Raw genomic sequence first — 25,551 nt, 5'->3', positions numbered from 1 at the left:
TACAACAGCACACAGAACCATTCACCCACCACCGTTACAACAGCACACAGAACCATTCACCCACCACCGTTACAACAGCACACAGAACCATTCACCCACCACCATTACAACAGCACACAGAACCATTCACCCACCACCGTTACAACAGCACACAGAACCATTCACCCACCACCATTACAACAGCACACAGAACCATTCACCCACCACCATTACAACAGCACACAGAACCATTCACCCACCACCGTTACAACAGCACACAGAACCATTCACCCACCACCATTACAACAGCACACAGAACCATTCACCCACCACCGTTACAACAGCACACAGAACCATTCACCCACCACCATTACAACAGCACACAGAACCATTCACCCACCACCGTTACAACAGCACACAGAACCATTCACCCACCACCGTTACAACAGCACACAGAACCATTCACCCACCACCGTTACAACAGCACAGAACCATTCACCCACCACCGTTACAACAGCACACAGAACCATTCACCCACCACCGTTACAACAGCACACAGAACCATTCACCCACCACCGTTACAACAGCACACAGAACCATTCACCCACCACCGTTACAACAGCACACAGAACCATTCACCCACCACCATTACAACAGCACACAGAACCATTCACCCACCACCATTACAACAGCACACAGAACCATTCACCCACCACCATTACAACAGCACACAGAACCATTCACCCACCACCGTTACAACAGCACACAGAACCATTCACCCACCACCGTTACAACAGCACACAGAACCATTCACCCACCACCATTACAACAGCACACAGAACCATTCACCCACCACCATTACAACAGCACACAGAACCATTCACCCACCACCGTTACAACAGCACACAGAACCATTCACCCACCACCGTTACAACAGCACACAGAACCATTCACCCACCACCGTTACAACAGCACACAGAACCATTCACCCACCACCGTTACAACAGCACACAGAACCATTCACCCACCACCATTACAACAGCACACAGAACCATTCACCCACCACCGTTACAACAGCACACAGAACCATTCACCCACCACCGTTACAACAGCACACAGAACCATTCACCCACCACCGTTACAACAGCACACAGAACCATTCACCCACCACCGTTACAACAGCACACAGAACCATTCACCCACCACCATTACAACAGCACACAGAACCATTCACCCACCACCGTTACAACAGCACACAGAACCATTCACCCACCACCGTTACAACAGCACACAGAACCATTCACCCACCACCGTTACATTTACATTTACATTTACATTTAAGTCATTTACCCAGACCTCTTAGCCAGAGAACCATTCACCCACAAATTACATACACCACACAACCAGTGGAACAGCCACTTGCATCTAAATCTTGTTGGGGGGGGTGCACACAGAACCATTCACCCACCACCGTTACAACAGCCTAGAACCATTCCTTGAAGAGCACAGGTTTCACCCACCACCTCCGGAAGCACACAGAACCATTCACCCACCACCTGGCAACAGCACACAGAACCATTCACCCACCACCGTTACAACAGCACACAGAACCATTTTGACCACCTGACAACAGCACTGTACTTCCTCAGTGGTAGGGAGAACCATTCAGGCCAGACCGTGGATGAACAGAACATTCACCCACCACCGTTTGGGTGTAGCACCTGAACCATTCAGCCTGGAGGTTACAACAGCATTGACAGAACCATTCACCCACCACCGTTACAACAGCACACCATGGTCTTGAACCGGATTCACCCACCACTGGAAGCCAGTGGAGAACCATTCAGGACCACCGTTACGTGAGCAGAACCATTCAACCACCGTTGAACAGCACAGAACCATTCACTGCCACGTTCTGGCACACAGAACCATTGTACCACCGTTACAACAGCACACAGAACCCACCCACCACCGTTACAGTAATCAAGACAGAACCATGACACCACCGTGCCTGGATTAGAACCTTCACCGCTTCCTGTGTGAACAGCACATGTTGTAGAACCATTCACCCACCAGGAAACAGGACACAGAACCATTCATGTTAGTTGAGAACAGCACACAGAACCATTCACCCACCACCGTCAACAGCACACAGAACTTCAGCCACCACTGGGAGGACAGCACAAGAACCATTCACCCACCACCGTGATGGCAGATCATGGAACCAGTCACCCACCCCGGGACAAGAGGAGCACCGTCCATTGCTGAGGTTCAGCAGAGGTGGTGATCCGTTCACCACACTGATATGTCTGCCAGACATTCAGACCACCGATTACAACCACCTGGTCATCAGAAGGGGAAACAGCACAGAACCATTCACCCACCACCGTTACAATGAGCACAGAGACCATGTCAGGTTATGACAGAGCCAAGTGACTTGGTGTACCACCGTTAAGAGAGGGCCAGAACCATTCACCCACCACCGTTACACCAGCACAGAGCCATTCACCCACAGATTACAACAGCCACGCCACCTGGTCAGGACCACCTGTCAGGTAGAACCATTCACCCACCACCGTGGGCAACAGCACCAGAACCATTCACCCACCACCGGAGAGGGTGGAGAGGAGGACCTGATGGTTCACAGCATCAGAACCATTCAGCCACCAGGTCTAGAAGGATGAGAGCAGAGGAGAGAGAGTTAGCTTTAGCAGTTCGGAGCCACCACCGTGACACAGCAGAAGAACCATTCACAGTTGAATGACTAGTCTTCAAACCGTTACTGATTTGGATCACAGAACCATTCTGACCACCGAGATAGCGGTAGAGCCATTCACCAAGGACCGGCAACAGCACAAGAACCATTCACCCACCAGAGAAAGCAGAGAACCATTCACCCACCTGTACCGTTGTTGACATCAGCACACAGAACCATTTTTCAGAACCGTGCAACAGCACACAGAAGATTCACCCACCACCGTTACAACAGCACACAGGGACCAGTTGACCCACCACCGTACAACAGCACACAGAACCATTCACCCACCATGGTCTGGAGAAGCACAGGAGAACCATTCACCCACCAGGTTGTTGGGCACCAGCCGTCACAAGACGCAGATTTCATCTGGACCGACAGCACACAGAACCAGGTCACCCACCACCGGGTACAACAGCAGCAGAACCATTCACCCACCACCGTTACAACAGCACACAGATGTCACCCACCACCTTTTCAAAATGGTTGACACAGTCATCTCAGACCACCGTTAGGAGGGCACACAGAACCATTCACCCAGGGAGGAGAAGGTGGCAACAGAACCATTCACCACCGTTACAGGCAGATGCAGAACCATTCAGAATGGTACAAAGTGGCCATTACCAGCAGAGACAGAGGAGAAAATGTCACCCAGGGACCGTTACAAAGGATGCCAGGTCCCCACCACCGTTTTCCTCCATTTCCGAACCGGCTGCACCCACCACCTGTTCTGTGAGCACACAGAACCATTCAGCCACCACCGAGCAAGGGGAGGACCGAACCCTGGAGGATAGGGGACATAGGGAGTCAAAGGACCATTAAGGGACCAGAGGAGGGTTGAGGAGGCAGAATCAGGAGATAGGTTGGAGCAAAGTTTGAGCAGAGGGAAGAGAAGAACCATGGAAGAGGAGACCGTACGGGGAACAGCACACAGAACCATTCACCCACCACCGTTACAACAGCACACAGAACCATTCACCCACCACCGGGAAGTGTTGGATGAGCACGAGAGGGAAAAGGATACAACCAGTGGTCGGAGCACTTGGAGGGGAGTTGCAACCAGGTTAGTGGAAGAACAGCATCCACCACCCACCACCGTAAAGATGAGGTCACCCAGCAACAGTATTCACCCACCACCGTGACAAGGGGGGACACAGAACCATTCACCCAAACCGACAACAGCAAAGAACCATTCAGAGACCAATGAGTCAAAGGTAGACAGGTTAACCATTCACCCAGAACTGTGAGAACAGAGCACAGTCCATTCACCCACCAGCTTACAACAGCACAAGCTCATTGACCCACCACCGAGGAACAGCAGGGCAGATAAATGATACCCACCACCGTTACAAAGGGCTGAACCCTTCACCCACCATGGAATTCAAAGGAGCAATAGACAGATGGGTACCAGGGTTACAACAGCAGACAGAACCAGACCACTTGGGAGAGATGAGGATCCCGGTGCCACCACCACCGCTGACCAGCAAGCTCTTGTGCACCCACCACGTGGGCGGACAGCACACAGAACCATTCACCCACCAGTGTTATCTGCACACAGATCCATGTTTCCCACCACCGTGCCACAACAGTCACAGGGACTGGAGGGAGGCACCGCTGAGATGAACTCTGCCTTGTTGGCCGCAGACCAGTTCCAGAGGCTACACAGAACCTGGAACTCCACGTGGGTACAACAGCACTGGGACCACCAGGTTAGGGTGGTCCCACCACCGTGTGGAGCAGCACACAGGTCTTCACCCACCACCGAGAACAGCAGACAGAACCAGTTGACAGGCTACAGAAACAGCACGCAGAATGCACCCAAATTGGAATGACAAGCACACAGAACCCTTCACCCACCACCGTTACGAATGTTCAGAAAGTTCACCCACCACGTAGCAAGAACCATTCACCCACTAAAAGATTAAAATGATACCAGTACTGCACACAGAACCCTTCACCCACCAGTTACAACAGCACACAGAACCATTCACCCACCACCGTTACAAAAGCACACAGAACCATTCACCCACCACCGTTACAACAGCACACAGAACCATTCACCCACCACCATTACAACAGCACACAGAACCATTCACCCACCACCATTACAACAGCACACAGTACCATTCACCCACCACCATTACAACAGCACACAGAACCATTCACCCACCACCATTACAACAGCACAGAGAACCATTCACCCACCACCGTTACAACAGCACACAGAACCGTTCACCCCAATTATCTCTCCTTTCTCTGTAGTGTGTATTTGTTCCCATCACAGATTAGAAAGGAAATGACTGGGACGCAGAAACTCCCTCCAGCTCATGTCAACACCAATCCAACGCTTTGATTTGTGGAGGCTAGTGAACGAGTGCAAAGCTCAGTCTCACCTGGCATGGTAACCATGGGTGTCCCGGCCCAGAGGACGTCCATGCCGGTGGTGTGTCCGTTACAGAGGGGCGTGTCCAGACACACGTCGGCCAGCTGGCCCCGTCTCACGTGCTCCTCCTTGGGCGCCACAGGAGAGAAGATGATGCGGGAGCCGGGCAGGCCGAAGTTCTGGGCGTACTGCTGGATGTTGGGCTCGCCCACCGCAGGGAAACGCAGCAACCACAGAACACTGTTGGGAACACGCTTCAGGATCTACAGGAGAGATGGTGAGTAAGTTGCTGTGTGTCTGAAATGGCACTACTGTTGACCAGAGCCCCTATATAGTGTACTACTGTTGACCAGAGCCCCTATATAGTGTACTACTGTTGACCAGTGTAGCCCCCCTATATAGTGTACTACTATATAGTGTACTACTGTTGACCAGAGCCCCTATATAGTGTACTACTGTTGACCAGAGCCCCTATATAGTGTACTACTGTTGACCAGAGCCCCTATATAGTGTACTACTGTTGACCAGAGTCCCCCTATATAGTGTACTACTGTTGACCAGAGCCCCTATATAGTGTACTACTGTTGACCAGAGCCCCTATATAGTGTACTACTGTTGACCAGAGCCCCTATATAGTGTACTACTGTTGACCAGAGCCCCTATATAGTGTACTACTGTTGACCAGAGCCCCTATATAGTGTACTACTGTTGACCAGAGCCCCTATATAGTGTACTACTGTTGACCAGAGCCCCTATATAGTGTACTACTGTTGACCAGAGCATAGGGCCTGGTCAAAGCTAATAGACTATCACATAGGGACTCCCATTTCACCCAGAGAGTCCGGGACAAGAGGAATTCCTGAAGAAACATGAAGACCTCAGACAACAGGATGATTGGAACACTGTTTTCTAGCTTGATGCTTACATTGGCCCACATCTGCAGGGTGGGAGGGTCGATCTTGTAGAGCTGGTTGAAGTTGCAGTAGACGATGGAGTCTTCAGGCAGGCCGTACTGGGAGCGGGTTGTCACCACGATGGTACGAGGCACCTCTTCTCCTGTAGCCGCCTTGTTGTTGATCTGAGATGGAGGACAAGGCGGTGGTTACGATGGAGAGATTTATGACCAGAGAGAAACGAGGAGGGGGGCAGAGAAAGGAAGAGAGGGGGATGAGGAGAGGCCAGTGCGTAGTGACAGTGTTTCCCTTACACCCCTGTTCGGTCTCAGAGCTGAGAAAACAGACAACAGTAATGGAACCATTTCCCCAGGTGTCCTAACCCAAAAGTAGACATGCAAGTGACCCAATGTCCTTCTCCAGTACTACCGTGTGTGTGTCATACCTGGAGGGAGACAGACCCTGATACTACAACCACCTCCAATGGAAGTATCTGAAAACACACAGTATACAGGAGATGTAACACTAGACTCTCGTCATGTCATATGGCTGGGATCAAAGGTCAACCACAAAGGTGCTTCATCCAACCAACAAAATAAGCTGATATTCATTCTTATCCATTTCCTGTGTGTAGTGGTATCAGTGTGTGTCCCCACCCCCCCCAGTACCTGTGTGGTGGTGTCAGTGCCCCCCACCCAGTACCTGTGTAGTGGCCAGTCCCCCAGTACCTGTGTGGTGGCCAGTCCCCCCCAGTACCTGTGTGGTGGCCAGTCCCCCCCCCAGTACCTGTGTGGTGGCCAGTCCCCCAGTACCTGTGTGGTGGCCAGTCCCCCCAGTACCTGTGTGGTGGCCAGTCCCCCCCCCAGTACCTGTGTGGTGGCCAGTCCCCCAGTACCTGTGTGGTGGCCAGTCCCCCCCAGTACCTGTGTGGTGGCCAGTCCCCTGACAGTGAATCCTGTGATGGTGACCTGTCCCTGTCCCTGATTGACCATGTTGATGATGGCCTCCCCTGCTGTACCTGGGGTGACCAGTCCCCCCAGACCTGTGTGGTTTCTGCAGTCCCCCCCACTGGCACACCTCATGTGGTGGCCAGTCCCCAGGAAGGAAGTACCTGTGTGGTGGCCAAGGAAGGAAGGAAGGAAGTGTGGAAGGCCAAGCCCCCCTTTACAAAGTATTTTCCTGTGGATAAAAAGGTGGCCAAAAAATAAATAACAATTTTTAAAAAACTCTTCCAGTTCCTGTGTGAAGTGGAACAGACCATCCCTCCAGTACCTGTGTGTCAAATGGCCAGTCCCATTCCTCCAGTCCCATCTGGTGGGCCCAGGAAGGGTTAGGGCCCCATCTCACCTTGTACCTGTGGCAGGCTGTCCAGGAAGCCCAGGCCCCCCGTCCCTCCAGTACCTGTGTGGTGGCCAGTCCCATCTCACCTGCTCCAGGAAGGGTTAGGGCTATTCACCATCTCACCTCAGGCTGTCCAGGAAGGGTTAGACAGTGAATCCGTTGATGGTGACCTGTATCTGTCCCTGATTGATCATGTTGATGATGGCCTCAGCTGCTGTGTTCATGGGGATGACAGGCATGGACAGAGCCCCGTTGGTTTCTGCTACTCCACTGTCCCCACTGGCACACCTCATCTGGAGAGGAGACCACAGGAAGGAAGGAAGGAAGGAAGGAAGGAAGGAAGGATTTACAAAGCATTTTCAGGAGGATAAAAGGGGGCAAAAAAAATAAATAACAATTTTGAAAAAACTCTTCACAGTTCAAATTGAAGAACAGGAACAGACCATGGGGCTCTCCAATAGTTGGTGGGTCAAATGGAAATATGGTCAAAGAACATTCCCACAGTCCCATCTTGACGTCAGACAGGCTGTCCAGGAAGGGTTAGGGCTATTCACCATCTCACCTTGACCACCTTGACGTCAGGCAGGCTGTCCAGGAAGGGTTAGGGCTATTCACCATCTCACCTTGACCACCTTGACGTCAGGCAGGCTGTCCAGGAAGGGTTAGGGCTATTCACCATCTCACCTTGACGTCAGACAGGCTGTCCAGGAAGGGTTAGGGCTATTCACCATCTCACCTTGACGTCAGGCAGGCTGTCCAGGAAGGGTTAGGGCTATTCACCATCTCACCTTGACGTCAGACAGGCTGTCCAGGAAGGGTTAGGGCTATTCACCATCTCACCTTGACCACCTTGACGTCAGGCAGGCTGTCCAGGAAGGGTTAGGGCTATTCACCATCTCACCTTGACGTCAGACAGGCTGTCCAGGAAGGGTTAGGGCTATTCACCATCTCACCTTGACCACCTTGACGTCAGGCAGGCTGTCCAGGAAGGGTTAGGGCTATTCACCATCTCACCTTGACGTCAGGCAGGCTGTCCAGGAAGGGTTAGGGCTATTCACCATCTCACCTTGACCACCTTGACGTCAGGCAGGCTGTCCAGGAAGGCCTTGAGGTCGATGCCATTCAGAACGATGCGGTTGTCAAAGATGTGGCCGTTTGACTTGAAGTCAATCACCGCCTTTTTCTGTTGAAGAAAACACCACAAGATTACTGGAGGTGAAGAGGTGAACTGCCTTGTCAAGTGTCATTACAGATCTAAAAAGCAGACATTTTCATTCATCAAAGCTGGTCTTTTTTCTTTCAGATCAAGGCATTTAAAAAAATACATACATACATACATACATACATACATACATACATACATACATACATACATACATACATACATACATACTCCAGGGTCTCATTTTCAAGAGTGCCCTGGGAACAATTAATCAACAGGATCGGTATCAAAACACCATCAATTTACTTTTTCACACCTCAAAAAATCTAATTCAAAAGAGGCATAACATTTCACATCAATCAAAACTAGTGCAATTCTCCACCACATTCCTCATTAAAGTACCGAACTGACTCTTTCGAGACCAGACAGTCAAGACCCAGTGGCCTGCAGGTCATTCCATGCGCTAGGGTCACAATAACGAAACAATCTTCCCAGACTCTTGAGACCAGAGGAACCTCTAGAACCAGCAAGTCTTGAGAGTAAGAATATTTTAAGATTAGTCCTCTGCGTTGAGTATTGAGGTTAATTAGGGAATTAACGATCAATGGAAATAGTTGTTTTTCAGTTCAACATCGAGTTAGAATCTGTGTAAGTTAGAATCATGAGTGTCACCACAGAGTGTGTAGCCCAAACTATTGGGGCGGCAGGGTAGCCTAGTGGTTAGAGCGTTGGACTAGTAACCGGAAGGTTCAAGTTCAAACCCCTGAGCTGACAAGGTACAAATCTGTCGTTCTGCCCCTGAACAAGGCAGTTAACCCACTGTTCCTAGGCTGTCATTGAAAATAAGAATTTGTTCTGAACTGACCTGCCTAGTTAAATAAAGGTAAACATTTGGACGCTTTTTGGGATGTTATATTACGCGAAAAAGATTTCCGAACAAAACATTCAAAACGCAAAATTAAACACATAAAACTGATCCATTACAGCAGAACAAGAAGCGGGCTTGCAATTTCAACCAATCACTGTACATTAGCCGCACAATATGGTTCAATCAAGCCACACGTCAACAAACCTTCGGTTACTGGATAAACAGGAATCTCACCTTGAGGTGGGGGAACATGTTAGCGTGGTCTCCGATGAAGAAGGTGTGTGGCATGTAGGCTAGTTTCTCAGAGTACTGCTCTGCCACCTCGAAGGGGGACGTCTCCTTGTCTGACACAATGTAGTCCATGAAGGGAGCTCCGCTGGTTCCCGGGTAGCCCAGCCACATACACTGAGAAGGGGAGAGAGCAGTTGGCAGTGTGAGCTTTATTTGGACATTTATTTACCCTGGGCACTGGTGTACTGCACATTTTCTGTGTGGGGGGTGAGGAGCGTACACTATTTATGAGGTCATCATTTCTCAATCAAAGACTGTACCGACAGATGTAGCCTATTGAATATCACTGTAGAATAGACCTCTGACCAAACATTGACATCCCTGTAGAATAGACCTCTGACCAAACATTGACATCCCTGTAGAATAGACCTCTGACCAAACATTGACATCCCTGTAGAATAGACCTCTGACCAAACATTGACATCCCTGTAGAATAGACCTCTGACCAAACATTGACATCCCTGTAGAATAGACCTCTGACCAAACATTGACATCCCTGTAGAATAGACCTCTGACCAAACATTCACATCCCTGTAGAATAGACCCTGACCAAACATTCACATCCATGAGAATAGACCTCTGACCAAACATTCACATCCCTGTAGAAAATACCTCTGACCAAACATTCACATCCCTGAGAATAGACCTCTGACCAAACATTGACATCCCTGTAGAATAGACCTCTGACCAAACATTGACATCCCTGTAGAATAGACCTCTGACCAAACATTGACATCCCTGTAGAATAGACCTCTGACCAAACATTGACATCCCTGTAGAATAGACCTCTGACCAAACATTGACATCCCTGTAGAATAGACCTCTGACCAAACATTGACATCCCTGTAGAATAGACCTCTGACCAAACATTGACATCCCTGTAGAATAGACCTCTGACCAAACATTCACATCCCTGTAGAATAGACCTCTGACCAAACATTCACATCCCTGTAGAATAGACCTCTGACCAAACATTCACATCCCTGTAGAATAGACCTCTGACCAAACATTCACATCCCTGTAGAATAGACCTCTGACCAAACATTCACATCCCTGTAGAATAGACCTCTGACCAAACATTCACATCCCTGTAGAATAGACCTCTGACCAAACATTCACATCCCTGTAGAATAGACCTCTGACCAAACATTGACATCCCTGTAGAATAGACCTCTGACCAAACATTCACATCCCTGTAGAATAGACCTCTGACCAAACATTCACATCACTGACGATCTGAACCATCCAGACAGACAGTGTGTTGAAGGCATAACAGCACCTCTTCAACCTCAGGAGGCCGAAGAAATCTGACTTGGTCCCTAAGACGCCTCACAAACATTCAGATGCACAATTGAGAGCATCCTGTCGGGACTGTATCCCCGCCTGGTATGTGACCAATACCATGTCATAAAGATTAACACTGGAGTGATAAATGATCAGATGGTCATGTACAGGTAGAGATATTGGTGTGCAAAAGAGCAGAGAAGTAAATAAATAAAAACAGTATAAAAATAGTATGGGAATGAGGTAGGTGGAAATGGGTGGGCTATTTACCAATAGACTATGTACAGCTGCAGCGATCGGTTAGCTGCTCGGATAGCTGATGTTTGAAGTTGGTGAGGGAGATAAAAGTCTCCAACTTCAGCGATTTTTGCAATTCGTTCCAGTCACAGGCAGCAGAGTACTGGAACGAAAGGCGGCCAAATGAGGTGTTGGCTTTAGGGATGATCAGTGAGATACACCTGCTGGAGCGCGTGCTACGGATCCTTCATCACATTCTAACAGGAATGATCCTTCATCACATTCTAACAGGAATGATCCTTCATCACATTCTAACAGGAATGATCCTTCATCACATTCTAACAGGAATGATCCTTCATCACATTCTAACAGGAATGATCCTTCATCACATTCTAACAGGAATGATCCTTCATCACATTCTAACAGGAATGATCCTTCATCACATTCTAACAGGAATGATCCTTCATCACATTCTAACAGGAATGATCCTTCATCACATTCTAACAGGAATGATCCTTCATCACATTCTAACTGCATATCTGCCAATCATTTGATCTCAATCACTTTCATGGGGATATGCAGTTAGATGTTGTTGAATTACTGTTTCATGAGCAAATTAAAGCAGATGGTGTTAACTATTACACTTATAGGCCTATTTTGTTTCAAAGCATACAGTGTACAAAACATTACGAACGCCTCCATGAGACTGACCAGGTGAAAGCTATGATCCCTTGATGTCACTTGTTAAATTTACTTGGGTGTAGTTTAAGGCAGGGAGACATGTTAAAGAAGGATTTTTAAGCCTTGAGACAATTGAGACCTTAATTGTGTGTGTGTGACATTCAGCGGGTGAAGGGGCAAGACAAAAGATTTAAGTTCCTTTGAACGGGGTATGGTAGTGCCAGACGTACCGGTTTGTGTCAAGAACTGCAACGCTGCTGGGTATTCCACGCTCAACAGTTTCCTGTGTGTGTCAAGAGTGGTCCAAGCCCCAAAGTACATCCAGCCAACTTGACAACTGTGGGAAGCATTGGAGTCAACATGGACCAGTATACCTGTGGATGCTTGACACCTTGCAGAATCAACATGGACCAGTATACCTGTGGATGCTTGACACCTTGCAGAATCAACATGGACCAGTATACCTGTGGATGCTTGACCCCTTGCAGAATCAACATGGACCAGTATACCTGTGGATGCTTGACCCCTTGCAGAATCAACATGGACCAGTATACCTGTGGATGCTTGACCCCTTGCAGAATCAACATGGACCAGTATACCTGTGGATGCTTGATCAACATGGACCAGTATACCTGTGGATGCTTGACACCTTGCAGAGTCAACATGGACCAGTATACCTGTGGATGCTTGACCCCTTGCAGAATCAACATGGACCAGTATACCTGTGGATGCTTGACCCCTTGCAGAATCAACATGGACCAGTATACCTGTGGATGCTAGACACCTTGTAGAGTCCATGCCCTGACAAACTGAGGCAGTTATGAGGGCAAAAGGGGGTGTAACTCAATATTAAGGCGTTCTAAATGTTTTGTACGCTCAGTATATCCTGCCTACAGGAACATGAAAGATTTGTTTATAACTAACCCAAGAGAGAGGTTGTGGCCTGACATTTCCAACAGGAGCAAATGAATCAGTGGGCAGAACAAGCAACGAGGTGGGCAGAATCAAGCACGCGTTAGCAAGATCCTATTGGCGCGTTGTAGCATATTGCTGTTAAGGAACACCTAATCTGTGAAGTGTGCATGTGCAATATCTCAATTTGCCCTGACACTCCTAAACATAGAGAGGAGTGGGAGGAGATGATTTTTGGCCTACATTCTGCAAATGTCCCATTTTAATTACATTTGTTTGTCTCTGTTTTTCTGCTTCCAAATCTTGAATCTTTAAGAGTGGAGTAAGTTTTGTAGACTGCCAAAGTTTGGCAGCTGAATCTTTAAGAGTGGAGTTTGGCAGTCTACAAAACTTACTCCACTCTTAAAGATTCTAGATTTGGAAGCAGAAAAACAGAAAAACAAATGTAATTAAAATGGGACATTTGCAGAATGTAGGCCAAAAATCATCTCCTCCCACTGCCGGCCACTGGGCTTCCTCATTGCCGTGTTTGTTTGGTGGTGAGTGGAAATGCCAACCGGTTGCTTCAGACGTAAACATCCAGCGAAACATCTAGCTCACTGTTCTGTGGGGCACACTGTTGAGTTTTGGCTGCGTGAGGATTGTTTGACTCTTCAGCTTCGGATAAGAAATGACAGTGGTGTTTATGACATAACAGCGTATGCCATTATATTCTGTTCTGTTAGGCTACGTAACATACAAACTAATCATTCGGTGATCTTTGAGAGACATCGATTCAGCTTTGATGTGACGTTAGGCCTACTAAACGAGCACCATCGTGAGAAGTGATCATTTTCTATTTGTAATCATCATAACAAAGCAGAGCCTGACTGGTAGATAGTTCCACCGATATTGTCGGCGGAAGACATTGGCCTTTTCCCGACATCGGCTGATAATTCAACAGATAACAGATATTAAATAAATTGTCACATTGTAAGAATTCACTATTTGAAGCGTGTTTTTGACAATTGGATGGTAATTTATGAGAACGATGTGGAAAAATATCACTTTCATTTCCACGCTGTAAAGTGCCTTCAGAAAATATTCAGACTGCTTGACCTTTTCCACATTTGGTTACAGTAAAAATGTATTAAATTGTTTCTCCCCCTTCAATCTACAAACAATAACCCATAATAGACAAAGCAAAAACAGGTTGAGATTTTTTTTTTTTTAGATAAAAATTTCAAATGATTATTCAGACCCTAGTACTTTGTTGAAGCACCTTTGGCAGGGATTTCAGCCTTGAGTCTTCTTGGGTATGCCGCTACAAGCTTGGCACACCTGTATTTGGGGAGTTTCTCCCGATTCCTCTCTGCAGATCCTCTCAAGTTCTGTCAGGTTGGATGGGGAGCGTCACTGCACAGCTATTTTCAGGTCTCTCCAGAGATGTTCGATCAGATTCAAGTCTGGGCTCTGGCTGGGCCACTCAAGGACATTCAGAGATTTGTCCCGGAGCCACTTCTGCGTTGTCTTGGGTGTGTGCGTATGGGAGTGGTCCTTTTTGAAGGTGAACCTTTGCCCCAGTTTGAGGTCCTGCGCAGGTTTTTAATCAAGGATCTCTCTGTACTTTGCTACGTTCATCTTTCCCTCGATCCTGACTAGTCTCCCAGTCCCCGCCGCTGAAAAACATCCCCACAGCATGATGCTGCCACCACCATGCTTCACCGTAGGGATGGTGCCAGGTTGCCTCCAGACGTGACGCATTCAGGCCAAAGAGTTCAATCTTGGTTTCATCAGACCAGAGAATCTTGTTTCTCATGGTCTGAGTCTTTAGGTGCCTTTTGGCCAACTCCAAGTGGGCTGTCATGTGCCTTTTACTGAAGAGTGGCTTCCGTCTGGCCCATCTACCATAAAGGTCTGATTGGTGGAGGGCTGCAGAAATTTGTTGGTACCCTTCCCCAGATCTGTGCCTTGACACAATCCTGTCTCGGAGCTCTGTGGACAATTAGACCTCATCTGCTCTGACATGCACTGTCAACTGTGGGACGTTATTTAGACAGGCGTGTGCCTTTCCAAATCATGACCAATCAATTGAATTTACCACAGGTGGACTCCAATTTCTGGAAAGATCAAGGATGATCAATGGAAACAGGATGCATCAGAGAACAATTTAAAGTCTAATGGCAAAGGGTGTAAATACTTATGGAAATAAGGCATCTGTTTTACATTAATACATTTGCTAAAATGTCTAAAAACCTATTTTCACTGTCATTATGGGTTATTGTGTGTAGATAGCAGAAAAAAAACTATCCATTGTAGAATAAGGCTGTAATGTAACAAAATGTGGAAAAAGTTAAGGGGTCTGAATACTTTCCGAAGGCACTATCCTTTTGGTAAGTTGCCCCCCCCCCCCACAAAAAAAAAATTGAAATCTGTATCAAACCCATAACACCCATATCGGTTAGGCTAAAATAATAATAAGTGATAACAGGACTAGTAAGCGATTTGAGCCTTCGAGTCAGGTGCTGAAAGGATTGAAAGGGTTCCACAGTAGAGAAGGGGATCCCTGGCGTATGAACAGCAACGCAGACGCGCAGTCAATTCGGATCCTATATCACGTTGGTGGGATGACAAGATTCATGCAGTGGATCAGTTTACCTGCATACGCAATAGAAGTTGTGTGTTTTTTGTAAGCTAAGGACTCGGGACAGTATGGCGAGTTAAAGTGCGTTGGACACGAGCCCCAAGTCCATGACACCGAGGACAGACGTTTTAGCAACCTCTGGCAGAGTTCTGTCTATGGCTGGTCTTGTCAGATATGGGCCACTCAAAGAGGTCAAGCCTGTGACTGACGTGCCTCTGCACACACATCACTCGCACCACCGCCAGACAGAAGAAACCACCATTTTACTACCTATAAGCCGTTATAGCCTACATATGTATTGCAATGGTCATTTCATAAATTCTCATGAAATTTTGCTGGTAATTAAATATACTTTTTCTGAAATATTTTAACAGCACCAAGCATTCTCAAATTGAAAAAGAAAAAAGATGAGGGAGCGTCACTCCCCCACTCTGCAGCACTACATCCCTGTCTGGTAGCCCAGCCACTAAACAGGGGACACAGGAGTATCACTTAGCACTGACTTTATGACAAACCAGTGGCCAGTCACCATCAGTCCTGTGCCTCTGGATACAAACCTCTGGATGCCTCCTCCAATATTCTAGGGGGGGTAAAATGTATAAGAAACTAACATGACCGAATAAAGCCTGTATCTCACCTGGATGGGAGCGGGGCGCAGGGCAAACAGCTCGTTGCGGGCTCCTTTGGTATAGCCGTTCATATTGACCAGGATGTGGAGTCCATCCTGATGGATCCTGTCTGCTGCCTTACCGTTACACGGGAGCTGAGAGGACAGACAGGAGGAGTGGACGTAGAGGGACAGGATTTAAAAATCAGTACTCTCTCAGATGTTGAATGTGGCCTCAGAGTGGCTCTATGTTCTACAGTATAGAGGAAAGGTTTAAGAGAAAATGAAGCTGCTTCTAAAGTACTTAAAGCAGATGGGAGAACTGAATCTAACTCACCTGTGACAGATCAGTAAAGTGATTGGCCTCGGCCACCACTTTAACCCTAAAGTTGGTGTTGTCATCTGGGCTCAGTGCATAGCAGAACACCTGGGGAGGGAAACAACCAGACATGTTATAACCATGTTACGACCAACTGTTAGAACAGATGCACGGCCAGTATAGTATGGCTGTTATATCTCAATTTAAGATTAAAAAAATAAAACAATTCAAATGTACCGTTTGGCCACTAAAATTAATTTGTTAATCCATTATTTATTCAGTTAAGTCTCATTGAGAATAAAACATCAAATCCGGGTGTGAAATCACTGGTTGTTGCCAATCTGCCTGACAACATCTCTAGTGGTAATGAGACAACAATAAGAAACCGCTCACCTCAAACTTCTCTGAGCTGTGCATGCCGGGGATGGACTGCATGAGGTGGGAGGTGGGGTGGTTCCCGAAGTCAGAGCTGACATATCCTACCCTCAGACGCCCTGCACTGGCCTTCAGGTCCTTGGGGTACTCAAAGGCCGGCTTGTGGAGCGCATTGATCTGTGGTGGTACAGGAGAGGGGGGCGTTAGACTATACCACAGCTGATAAACTATCTGTGTCCCAAAAATTGCACCCTATTCCCTATATAGTGCACTACTTTTAACCAAATGTAGTGCACTATGTAATGTAATGACAAGGGTGCCATCTGAGACATAACCCAAGGCTCTCTTCCAAAGAAATCTACACTAGCATCCTACTTTGAATGATTGCTAGTATGGACATGGGAACATCATGGCCTGTCAGATGATGACCTGAAACCTAGTGTAGAAAAGGCCCATGGAGTTGGTGGAATAATCCTTTAATTCATTGCCATTTACTCAGCTGGGCCAGGGGCGCTTTAATTAGGTCAGGTGGAAATGTCCGACAGATCTCAACTCCATAAAAGGAGGAAATTGCCATCGCCTGATCTCTCTGCTTTCTCTTCCTTAACTCCATCTGATCCAGAAGTTCTGTGCATCCATGAATCCACGTAAGTCCACCGACTCAGTTACCTTTCATCTGAACTATCTGTTGCGATCCGGAGATGGGCCATCAGTTATTGTTTATAGTTATTACCGTGGAGCACGGCTTGGAGCGCACGCTTCAAACATATTGTGTAATGTGAATTGTCAATGATCACGGCCCTACGGATCCTCATAGGCCAATTATGCAATCGACATGGTTAATATGTATTGAAATGAATTATATGTACACATGAAGACAATTGAAAGAGTGAAATGAGAAACGTCATTGTTTGCTAACTGATCGACTTTGATAATGGGGATTATAGATTGTATAAACATTCACTGTGTTTTCTTTCATGATTTATGATAAATAGTTACGAGCCTAAATTACTCGCGGATGATTACTATTGACTTCTTAATGAACTGGACTGTTGAACTCCCTAAATTATGTTAATAATGAATGATATGATTTGATCTTTGATTATGAATTTGATTGGATACATGTTATTCTGTTTCCTTTGTGATGCAGCACAGACTACTCAGTAAATATACCACTTTATGGTTAAAGGAATTCCTGCCTCAGTCTCATCCATTCCTCTGTCACCTGACACGTGACCACCTGTTCACCTTCACTGTCAGTCATCCTACCTGTCCAGCTACCCTGACAGATTCCACTAATCTTTCACCTAGCTACTTTCAGGTGGTCCAACTAGACAAGAGATCGAAACCAGATCACTCGTCCATAAGACAGTTACAACTAGCCTGAACCTGTCCTAACTAACAGCCAACTAACCACACAAACCTAACTCCTCTTAACCCATCTATGACTGAACCAACCTCTTTACCCTGTAAGCAACCCAACCTTCTGCAACCCAAGGCTGCTGTTTACTGTTAATGTTTAACCAAACAAAAGACTACGAGCCTAATAAGTTTCCTTCAAATGTACCAGACGAGTAACTTCCAAGCCATCCCGTCTTACCGTTTACCCCGTTACCATGCAAGCACCCCAGCCCAACTTTCACCTGAATAGAAGGTCAATACTGTACTTGCTTTGATGAGGGCCTGTACCTTGTCCAGACAGAGGTTGCCATGCCTCTCAGCAATGGCCTTGCGGAAGCCGTGAGAGAGGGGGTACAGCATGCTGTGGTGGGGGTGCACCGAGGGCAGACGGTTCTTATCCAACTGGTCAGCCACGATGCTCACCAGCTTCTTCATACGATCGTCATAGTCTGTCCAGTCACACACAATCTGGTGAGAGAGGAGACAGTTGTGTCGAGTGTGTTTGTGAGAGAGGAGACAGTTGTGTCGAGTGTGTTTGTGAGAGAGGAGACAGTTGTGTCGAGTGTGTTTGTGAGAGAGGAGACAGTTGTGTCGAGTGTGTTTGTGAGAGAGGAGACAGTTGTGTCGAGTGTGTTTGTGAGAGAGGAGACAGTTGTGTCGAGTGTGTTTGTGAGAGAGGAGACAGTTGTGTCGAGTGTGTTTGTGAGAGAGGAGACAGTTGTGTCGAGTGTGTTTGAGAGAGGGAGACAGTTGTGTCGAGTGTGTTTGAGAGAGAGGAGACAGTTGTGTCGAGTGTGTTTGTGAGAGAGGAGACAGTTGTGTCGAGTGTGTTTGTGAGAGAGGAGACAGTTGTGTCGAGTGTGTTTGTGAGAGAGGAGACAGTTGTGTCGAGTGTGTTTGTGAGAGAGGAGACAGTTGTGTCGAGTGTGTTTGTGAGAGAGGAGACAGTTGTGTCGAGTGTGTTTGTGAGAGAGGAGACAGTTGTGTCGAGTGTGTTTGTGAGAGAGGAGACAGTTGTGTCGAGTGTGTTTGTGAGAGAGGAGACAGTTGTGTCGAGTGTGTTTGTGAGAGAGGAGACAGTTGTGTCGAGTGTGTTTGTGAGAGAGGAGACAGTTGTGTCGAGTGTGTTTGTGAGAGAGGAGACAGTTGTGTCGAGTGTGTTTGTGAGAGAGGAGACAGTTGTGTCGAGTGTGTTTGTGAGAGAGGAGACAGTTGTGTCGAAGGTGTTTGTGAGAGAGGAGACAGTTGTGTCGAAGGTGTTTGTGAGAGAGGAGACAGTTGTGTCGAAGGTGTTTGTGAGAGAGGAGACAGTTGTGTCGAAGGTGTTTGTGAGAGAGGAGACAGTTGTGTCGAGTGTGTTTGTGAGAGAGGAGACAGTTGTGTCGAGTGTGTTTGTGAGAGAGGAGACAGTTGTGTTGAGTGTGTTTGTGAGAGAGATGTTTGTGAGGCAGTTTGAAATGTAAATCAGAGAAACGTAATACAGGAGCAGTAACTCTTGGGACTCACTTGGCTACTCTCTGGTAATGTCTCACATCAATACATTCATTATACTCAAGTTACAGTTGAGTCTCAAATCAGGATTTGGCTTCAAGTGCATCTGCAGTAACTTGGCATAGGAGACGTGTGAGTGTGAGTGTGTATGTGCGTGTGTGTGTGTGTGTGTGTGTGTGTACCTGCAGGCAGTGTGCCAGGTTGCAATAGGCATCAGGGAAGTCAGGCTTCAGTTTCAGGGCAGTACGGTAAGACGCAATGGCTTCTGGGATGTTACCAGAGTCCTGGGGGGGAGGGAGATTAACATATTATAATAATGGAATCATAAGACAATTTGCTTTATAAATACAAGTATTTCAATATTTTCATGAATTAAATAACTAAATTGCAGAGCATAGGTGAATTTGGCCCTGCGGAATATTAGTGACAGAAAAAAGAGTAATACCAATCCCAAATCAACTTCACTGCACTTTGTAGGTCTGATAGGAGTTGATTTAGGATTGTGGGTTATAACAAACATGGCAGATGAAAGTCACCTTGTGTATGGAGGCCAGGTTAGAGTGAGCGTCAGCGAAGGCAGGGTTGATCTGGATGGCTCTGGTGTAACACTGTAGAGCTCCCTGGATATCCTGCATCTCCTTCAGAGTGTTGCCCATGTTGGAGTAGGCATCAGCAAACGTAGGGCTGATTCTACAGACACACAAACAATTCAGTAGGACGCCAATCAACTCCATTCAGTACCTTGAAACACCGCCCCTAAAAGTGCATCTATGGACTGTCAAACCAAGGAGATGAAAGAGAGAGCGAGACAGAGAGAGGGTGTGTGTCTGCTGACCTGATGGCCTCTTTGTAGTGCATGAGGGCCTCCTGGAGTTTCCCCTGCTGCTGCAGAACGCTGGCCAGGTTAGAGTGGGCCGCAGCAAACTCTGGAAACACCTGAAGACACCAACCACACAGGTTATAGGGTGCCCAATCAAATACACAATTTGACCAATATGTTAATTGTGTAGATATTTCTCAATGAAAGCTTATGGTCGAAACGTCATGTCTCTATCATTTTATCTGGGAAAGGGCATCAGCTAGTCTGGATTCTGTCCGGAATAAAGGCTACCTGCCAGCTCACTGTTGAACTGGTCATCCTTTTTAATCAAATCTGCAGGACATAAAATGAGGCAAGACGGTCCATATTGAGACAGGTATTTCCATATTTTAGTATATGTTTTCATAGTGATGTGAAATTCCTGTTATTTTCAGTAGATTTCTCACATAAACAAGCATCTGAGGATGTGAGATGTGAATGGAGCCCTGAGCATAAACCGATATTTGGATTAACAAAAGGCTTTCAAATTCAACTCGGCCCGTGTCATAAATGTAGCTTTTTTGTGACCTGCGGAAACAACTGAAGACGACCAGAAAATGTAAAATTCTCAAAAGTTGCGGTGAGAAACCTGCGCCTGTCATGCCCTCTGTTCCATGCCAGCCAACCTCAGGCACATTCTCACAGGGTGTAAAACAAGCCAAATTAGATTAAAATGGTCCCCGCCCCCCTCATCAATCTACAACCCATAATGACAAAGAAAACTTATTTTAGCAAATTCATTCAAAATAAAAAACATAAATATCACATTAACATAAGTATTCAGACCCTTTACTCAGTACTTGGTTGAAGCACATTTGGCAGCGATTACAGCCTTGAATCTTCTTGGGTACGAGCGCTACAAGATTGGCACACCTGTATTTGAGGAGTTTCTCCCATTCTTCTCTGCAGACTCAAGTTCTGTCAGATTGGATGGGGAGCGTTGCTGCACAGCTATTTTCAGGTCTCTCCAGAGATGTTCGATCGGGGTCAAGTCCGGGCTCTGGCTGGGCCAATTAAGGACATGAGAATTGTCCCGAAGCCACGCCTGTGTTGTCTTAGCTGTGTGCTTAGGGTCTTTGTCCTGTTGGAAGGTGAACCTTCACCCCAGTCTGAGGTCCTGAGTGCTCTGGAGCAGGTTTTCATCAAGGATCTCTCTGTACTTCACTCCTCTCATCTTTGCCTCGATCCTGACTAGTCTCCCAGTCCCTGCCACTGGAAAACATCTCCAAGCATGATGCCGCCACCACCCTGCTTCACCATAAGGATGGTGCCAGGTTGCCTCCAGAGGTGACGCTTGACATTCAGGCCAAAGAGTTCAATCTTGGTTTCATCAGACCAGAGAACCTTGTTTCTCATGGTCCGAGTCTTTAGGTGCCTTTTGGCAAACTCCAAGCGGGCTGTCATGTGCATTTTACTGAAGAGTGGCTTCACAGTCCACTGTTCTTGGGGACCATCAATGCTGCAGAAATTTGTTGGTACCCTTCCCCAGATCTGTGCCTTGACACAATCCTGTCTCGGAGCTCTATGGACAATTCCTTTGATCTCGTGGCTTGGTTTTTTCTCTGACTGTCAACTGTTGGACCTGATATTGGCAGGTGTGTGCCTTTCCAAATAACTGTCCAAATCAATTGAATTTACCACAGGTTGGACTCCAATCAAGTTGTAGAAACATCAAGGATGATCAATGGAAACAGGATGCACCTGAGCTCTATTTAGAGTTTCATAGCAAAGGATCTGAATACTTATGTACATTTATTTTTATTTTTTAAAGTAAACTATTTAACCTTTAACTAGGTAAGTCAGTTAAGAACAAATTCTTATTTACAATGACGGCCTACACCCGCTAAAACGCGGACGACGCTGGGCCAATTGTGCGCCGCCCAATGGGACTCCCAATCACGTCTGGTTGTGATGCAGTCTGGAATCGAACCAGGGTGTCTGTAGTGACACCTCTAGCACTGAGACGCAGTGCCTTAGACCGCTGCACCACTCGGGAGCCTGTAAATAAGGTACGCGTTTTATATTTGTAACAAATGTGCAAAAATGTCTAAAAACCTGTTTTTGCTTTATCATTATGGGATATTATGTATAGATGGTTGAGGAAACATTTTAGAATAAGGCTGTAACGTAACAACATGTGGAAAAAGGGGTCTGAATACTTTCCGAAGGCACTATGTTCGAGAAAGACCTCGCTGAACGATCCAGAACACTAATAATCATTTGTCTTGGTAAAATGTATTTTATAACATAAGGAAGTGACATTTCATCACGAAAGCACGTTTTTCACCCACTCTGGGCAGTGAGTGGACCCCCTACAGGTTAGAATACATATAACAGGACACTGGCCAGGTTAGAGTGGGCCGCTGTAAACACCTACAAAAACAAACAATTGTTCAGTCACCACCAAATCATGAAATTACACTTAAAGAGAACACTGAGGTGACGTGATTAAGATTGTGGTGGGGAAAAAAACAAGGGCCCGTAAATCAGCATTCCTTAAACCCATTATGCCAGGTAAGAGAAGGGGAGGAAGAGATACTTTTCAAAGCTTTTTATGAGCATTCTGCCATAGTTATGGTTATCCATCTCACCTCCAGGGCCTTCCTGTAGAGCTGGACGGCGTCCTCGATGTTGCCCTGCTCCCTCTTGATGTTGGCCAGGTTGTTGAGAGAGTCTGCGTGGGTGGGACACAGACGCAGGGCCGTGTTGTAACACTCCTCAGCCTCGGATACCTGGGAGAGACGGGGTTACACCACACAGGGTTAAACCACACACACACATTCACAGTTAAAGACAAAACACTCAGATACAGACAGACACCCCCCTCTCACAGAAAAACATACATTTTCGTACAGACATACACCAAGGCCCAGACAGGGCCAATAGAAAAGGGAGACCCCAACAGAGACAACAGCTACACAAACACGGCTAACTGAAAGCTGCAACCCTGTTTGTAGCTGAACAGGGGATGCTTGCACTTCCCAAAATAATCTTTGTCTGGAACAGTGTTGAAAGGGATGACCGATCAACAATCATGAAACAGACCAGCTGGAAGACCAGGATGTCATGCATATCTATCTAACCACACCCAGTCTGATCTGATCTCTCTGTATATGTGGAGAAAACACCCCCCTTATCTCCTAAATTAGGTCAAGGAAGGCACGACAGACATGGCATGCACTGGGCACAGCCTGGTGGGACCGTCATGCCTCTCACACTGGCAGTTGGGATGCAGAATAACGGAGCAGTCTCTCACTGCTTGGACACACACACCGTGTTCTTCCTTACATTGCCCTTCTCCTTGAGGGCGTTGGCCAGGTTACAGTAGGCGTCAGGGAAATGGGGCTGTAGCTCGATGGCGCGGCGGTACGTGTCGATAGCCAGGTCGATAAGACCCTGCTCGTAGTAGACGCACGCCAGGTTGCCATGGACGACGGCGTGGTTGGGGCTCAGGCTGAGGGCACGCAGGTAGCCAGCCACCGCTCTGAATGGTTGGAAAAAGAGAGAAGGGTGGGTAAACGCTAGTAGTAATAGTAGGTACTAAAGGCTGAGGACTCAGGTAGCTAGCCATGCATGGATACAGAGGAGAGAGTAGAGTGTGGTACTGGTGATGTGTAGAGGAGAGTAGAGAGTGGTACTGGTGATGTGTAGAGGAGAGTAGAGAGTGGTACTAGTGATGTGTAGAGGAGAGTAGAGAGTGGTACTAGTGATGTGTAGAGGAGAGGTGAGTGTAGAGTGGTACTGGTGATGTGTAGAGGAGAGTAGTACTGGTGATGTGTAGAGGAGAGTAGTACTGGTGATGTGTAGAGGAGAGTGGTACTGGTGATGTGTAGAGGAGAGTAGTGGTACTAGTGATGTGTAGAGGAGAGTAGAGAGTGGTACTAGTGATGTGTAGAGGAGAGTAGAGAGTGGTACTGGTGATGTGTAGAGGAGAGTAGAGAGTGGTACTGGTGATGTGTAGAGGAGAGTAGAGTGTGGTACTGGTGATGTGTAGAGGAGAGTAGAGAGTGGTACTGGTGATGTGTAGAGGAGAGTAGAGAGTGGTACTGGTGATGTGTAGAGGAGAGTAGAGAGTGGTACTGGTGATGTGTAGAGGAGAGTAGAGAGTGGTACTGGTGATGTGTAGAGAGTGGTACTGGTGATGTGTAGAGGAGAGTAGAGAGTGGTACTAGTGATGTGTAGAGGAGAGTAGAGAGTGGTACTAGTGATGTGTAGAGGAGAGTAGAGAGTGGTACAAGTGATGTGTAGAGGAGAGTAGAGAGTGGTACTAGTGATGTGTAGAGGAGAGTAGAGAGTGGTACTAGTGATGGGTAGAGGAGAGTAGAGTGTGGTACTGGTGATGTGTAGAGGAGAGTAGAGAGTGGTACTGGTGATGTGTAGAGGAGAGTAGAGAGTGGTACTGGTGATGTGTAGAGGAGAGGTGAGTAGAGGAGAGTGGTACTGGTGATGTGTAGAGGAGAGTAGTGTAGTGGTACTGGTGATGTGTAGAGGAGGTGATGTAGAGTGGTACTGGTGATGTGTAGAGGAGAGTAGTACTGGTGATGTGTAGTGGTACTGGTGATGTGTAGAGGAGAGTAGTGTGGTACTGGTGATGTGTAGAGGAGAGTAGAGAGGTACTGGTGATGTGTAGGAGAGTAGAGAGTGGTACTAGTGATGTGTAGAGGAGAGGAGAGTGGTACTAGTGATGTGTAGAGGAGAGTAGTGTGGTACTGGTGATGTGTAGAGGAGAGTAGTGTGGTACTGGTGATGTGTAGAGGAGAGTAGAGTGGTACTGGTGATGTGTAGAGGAGAGTAGAGTGTGGTACTGGTGATGTGTAGAGGAGAGTAGAGAGTGGTACTGGTGATGTGTAGAGGAGAGTAGAGAGTGGTACTGGTGATGTGTAGAGGAGAGTAGAGAGTGGTACTAGTGATGTGTAGAGGAGAGTAGAGTGGTACTAGTGATGTGTAGAGGAGAGTAGAGAGTGGTACTGGTGATGTGTAGAGGAGAGTAGAGAGTGGTACTGGTGATGTGTAGAGGAGAGTAGAGTGGTACTGGTGATGTGTAGAGGAGAGTAGAGTGGTACTAGTGATGTGTAGAGGAGAGTAGAGAG

The 25,551-nt window shown here is 47.1% G+C and overlaps 1 protein-coding gene across 2 annotated transcripts in view; it reads right to left on the bottom strand.

Moving 5' to 3' along the window:
* The window catches only part of LOC118384069 (UDP-N-acetylglucosamine--peptide N-acetylglucosaminyltransferase 110 kDa subunit), a 43,827-nt gene that overhangs the window by 5,392 nt on the left and 12,884 nt on the right, over window positions 1–25,551 (bottom strand). For both annotated transcript variants that reach the window (XM_052515895.1, XM_052515896.1), the window contains exons 7-21: window positions 23,750–23,945; window positions 23,053–23,193; window positions 20,438–20,538; window positions 20,139–20,292; window positions 19,785–19,886; window positions 18,400–18,579; window positions 16,729–16,887; window positions 16,354–16,443; window positions 16,047–16,172; window positions 9,616–9,786; window positions 8,418–8,534; window positions 7,501–7,644; window positions 6,823–6,849; window positions 6,043–6,195; window positions 5,128–5,380 (exon numbers count right to left, since the gene is read on the bottom strand). In XM_052515895.1, coding sequence (XP_052371855.1) covers window positions 5,128–5,380; window positions 6,043–6,195; window positions 6,823–6,849; window positions 7,501–7,644; window positions 8,418–8,534; window positions 9,616–9,786; window positions 16,047–16,172; window positions 16,354–16,443; window positions 16,729–16,887; window positions 18,400–18,579; window positions 19,785–19,886; window positions 20,139–20,292; window positions 20,438–20,538; window positions 23,053–23,193; window positions 23,750–23,945 — 2,114 coding nt within the window. The remainder of the gene's footprint in view (window positions 1–5,127; window positions 5,381–6,042; window positions 6,196–6,822; window positions 6,850–7,500; window positions 7,645–8,417; window positions 8,535–9,615; window positions 9,787–16,046; window positions 16,173–16,353; window positions 16,444–16,728; window positions 16,888–18,399; window positions 18,580–19,784; window positions 19,887–20,138; window positions 20,293–20,437; window positions 20,539–23,052; window positions 23,194–23,749; window positions 23,946–25,551) is intronic.

Source organism: Oncorhynchus keta, chromosome 4 (genome assembly GCF_023373465.1).
Source record: "Oncorhynchus keta strain PuntledgeMale-10-30-2019 chromosome 4, Oket_V2, whole genome shotgun sequence".
NCBI classification, from domain to species: Eukaryota; Metazoa; Chordata; class Actinopteri; order Salmoniformes; family Salmonidae; genus Oncorhynchus; species Oncorhynchus keta.
This window is presented reverse-complemented; position numbering and strand designations above follow the sequence as displayed.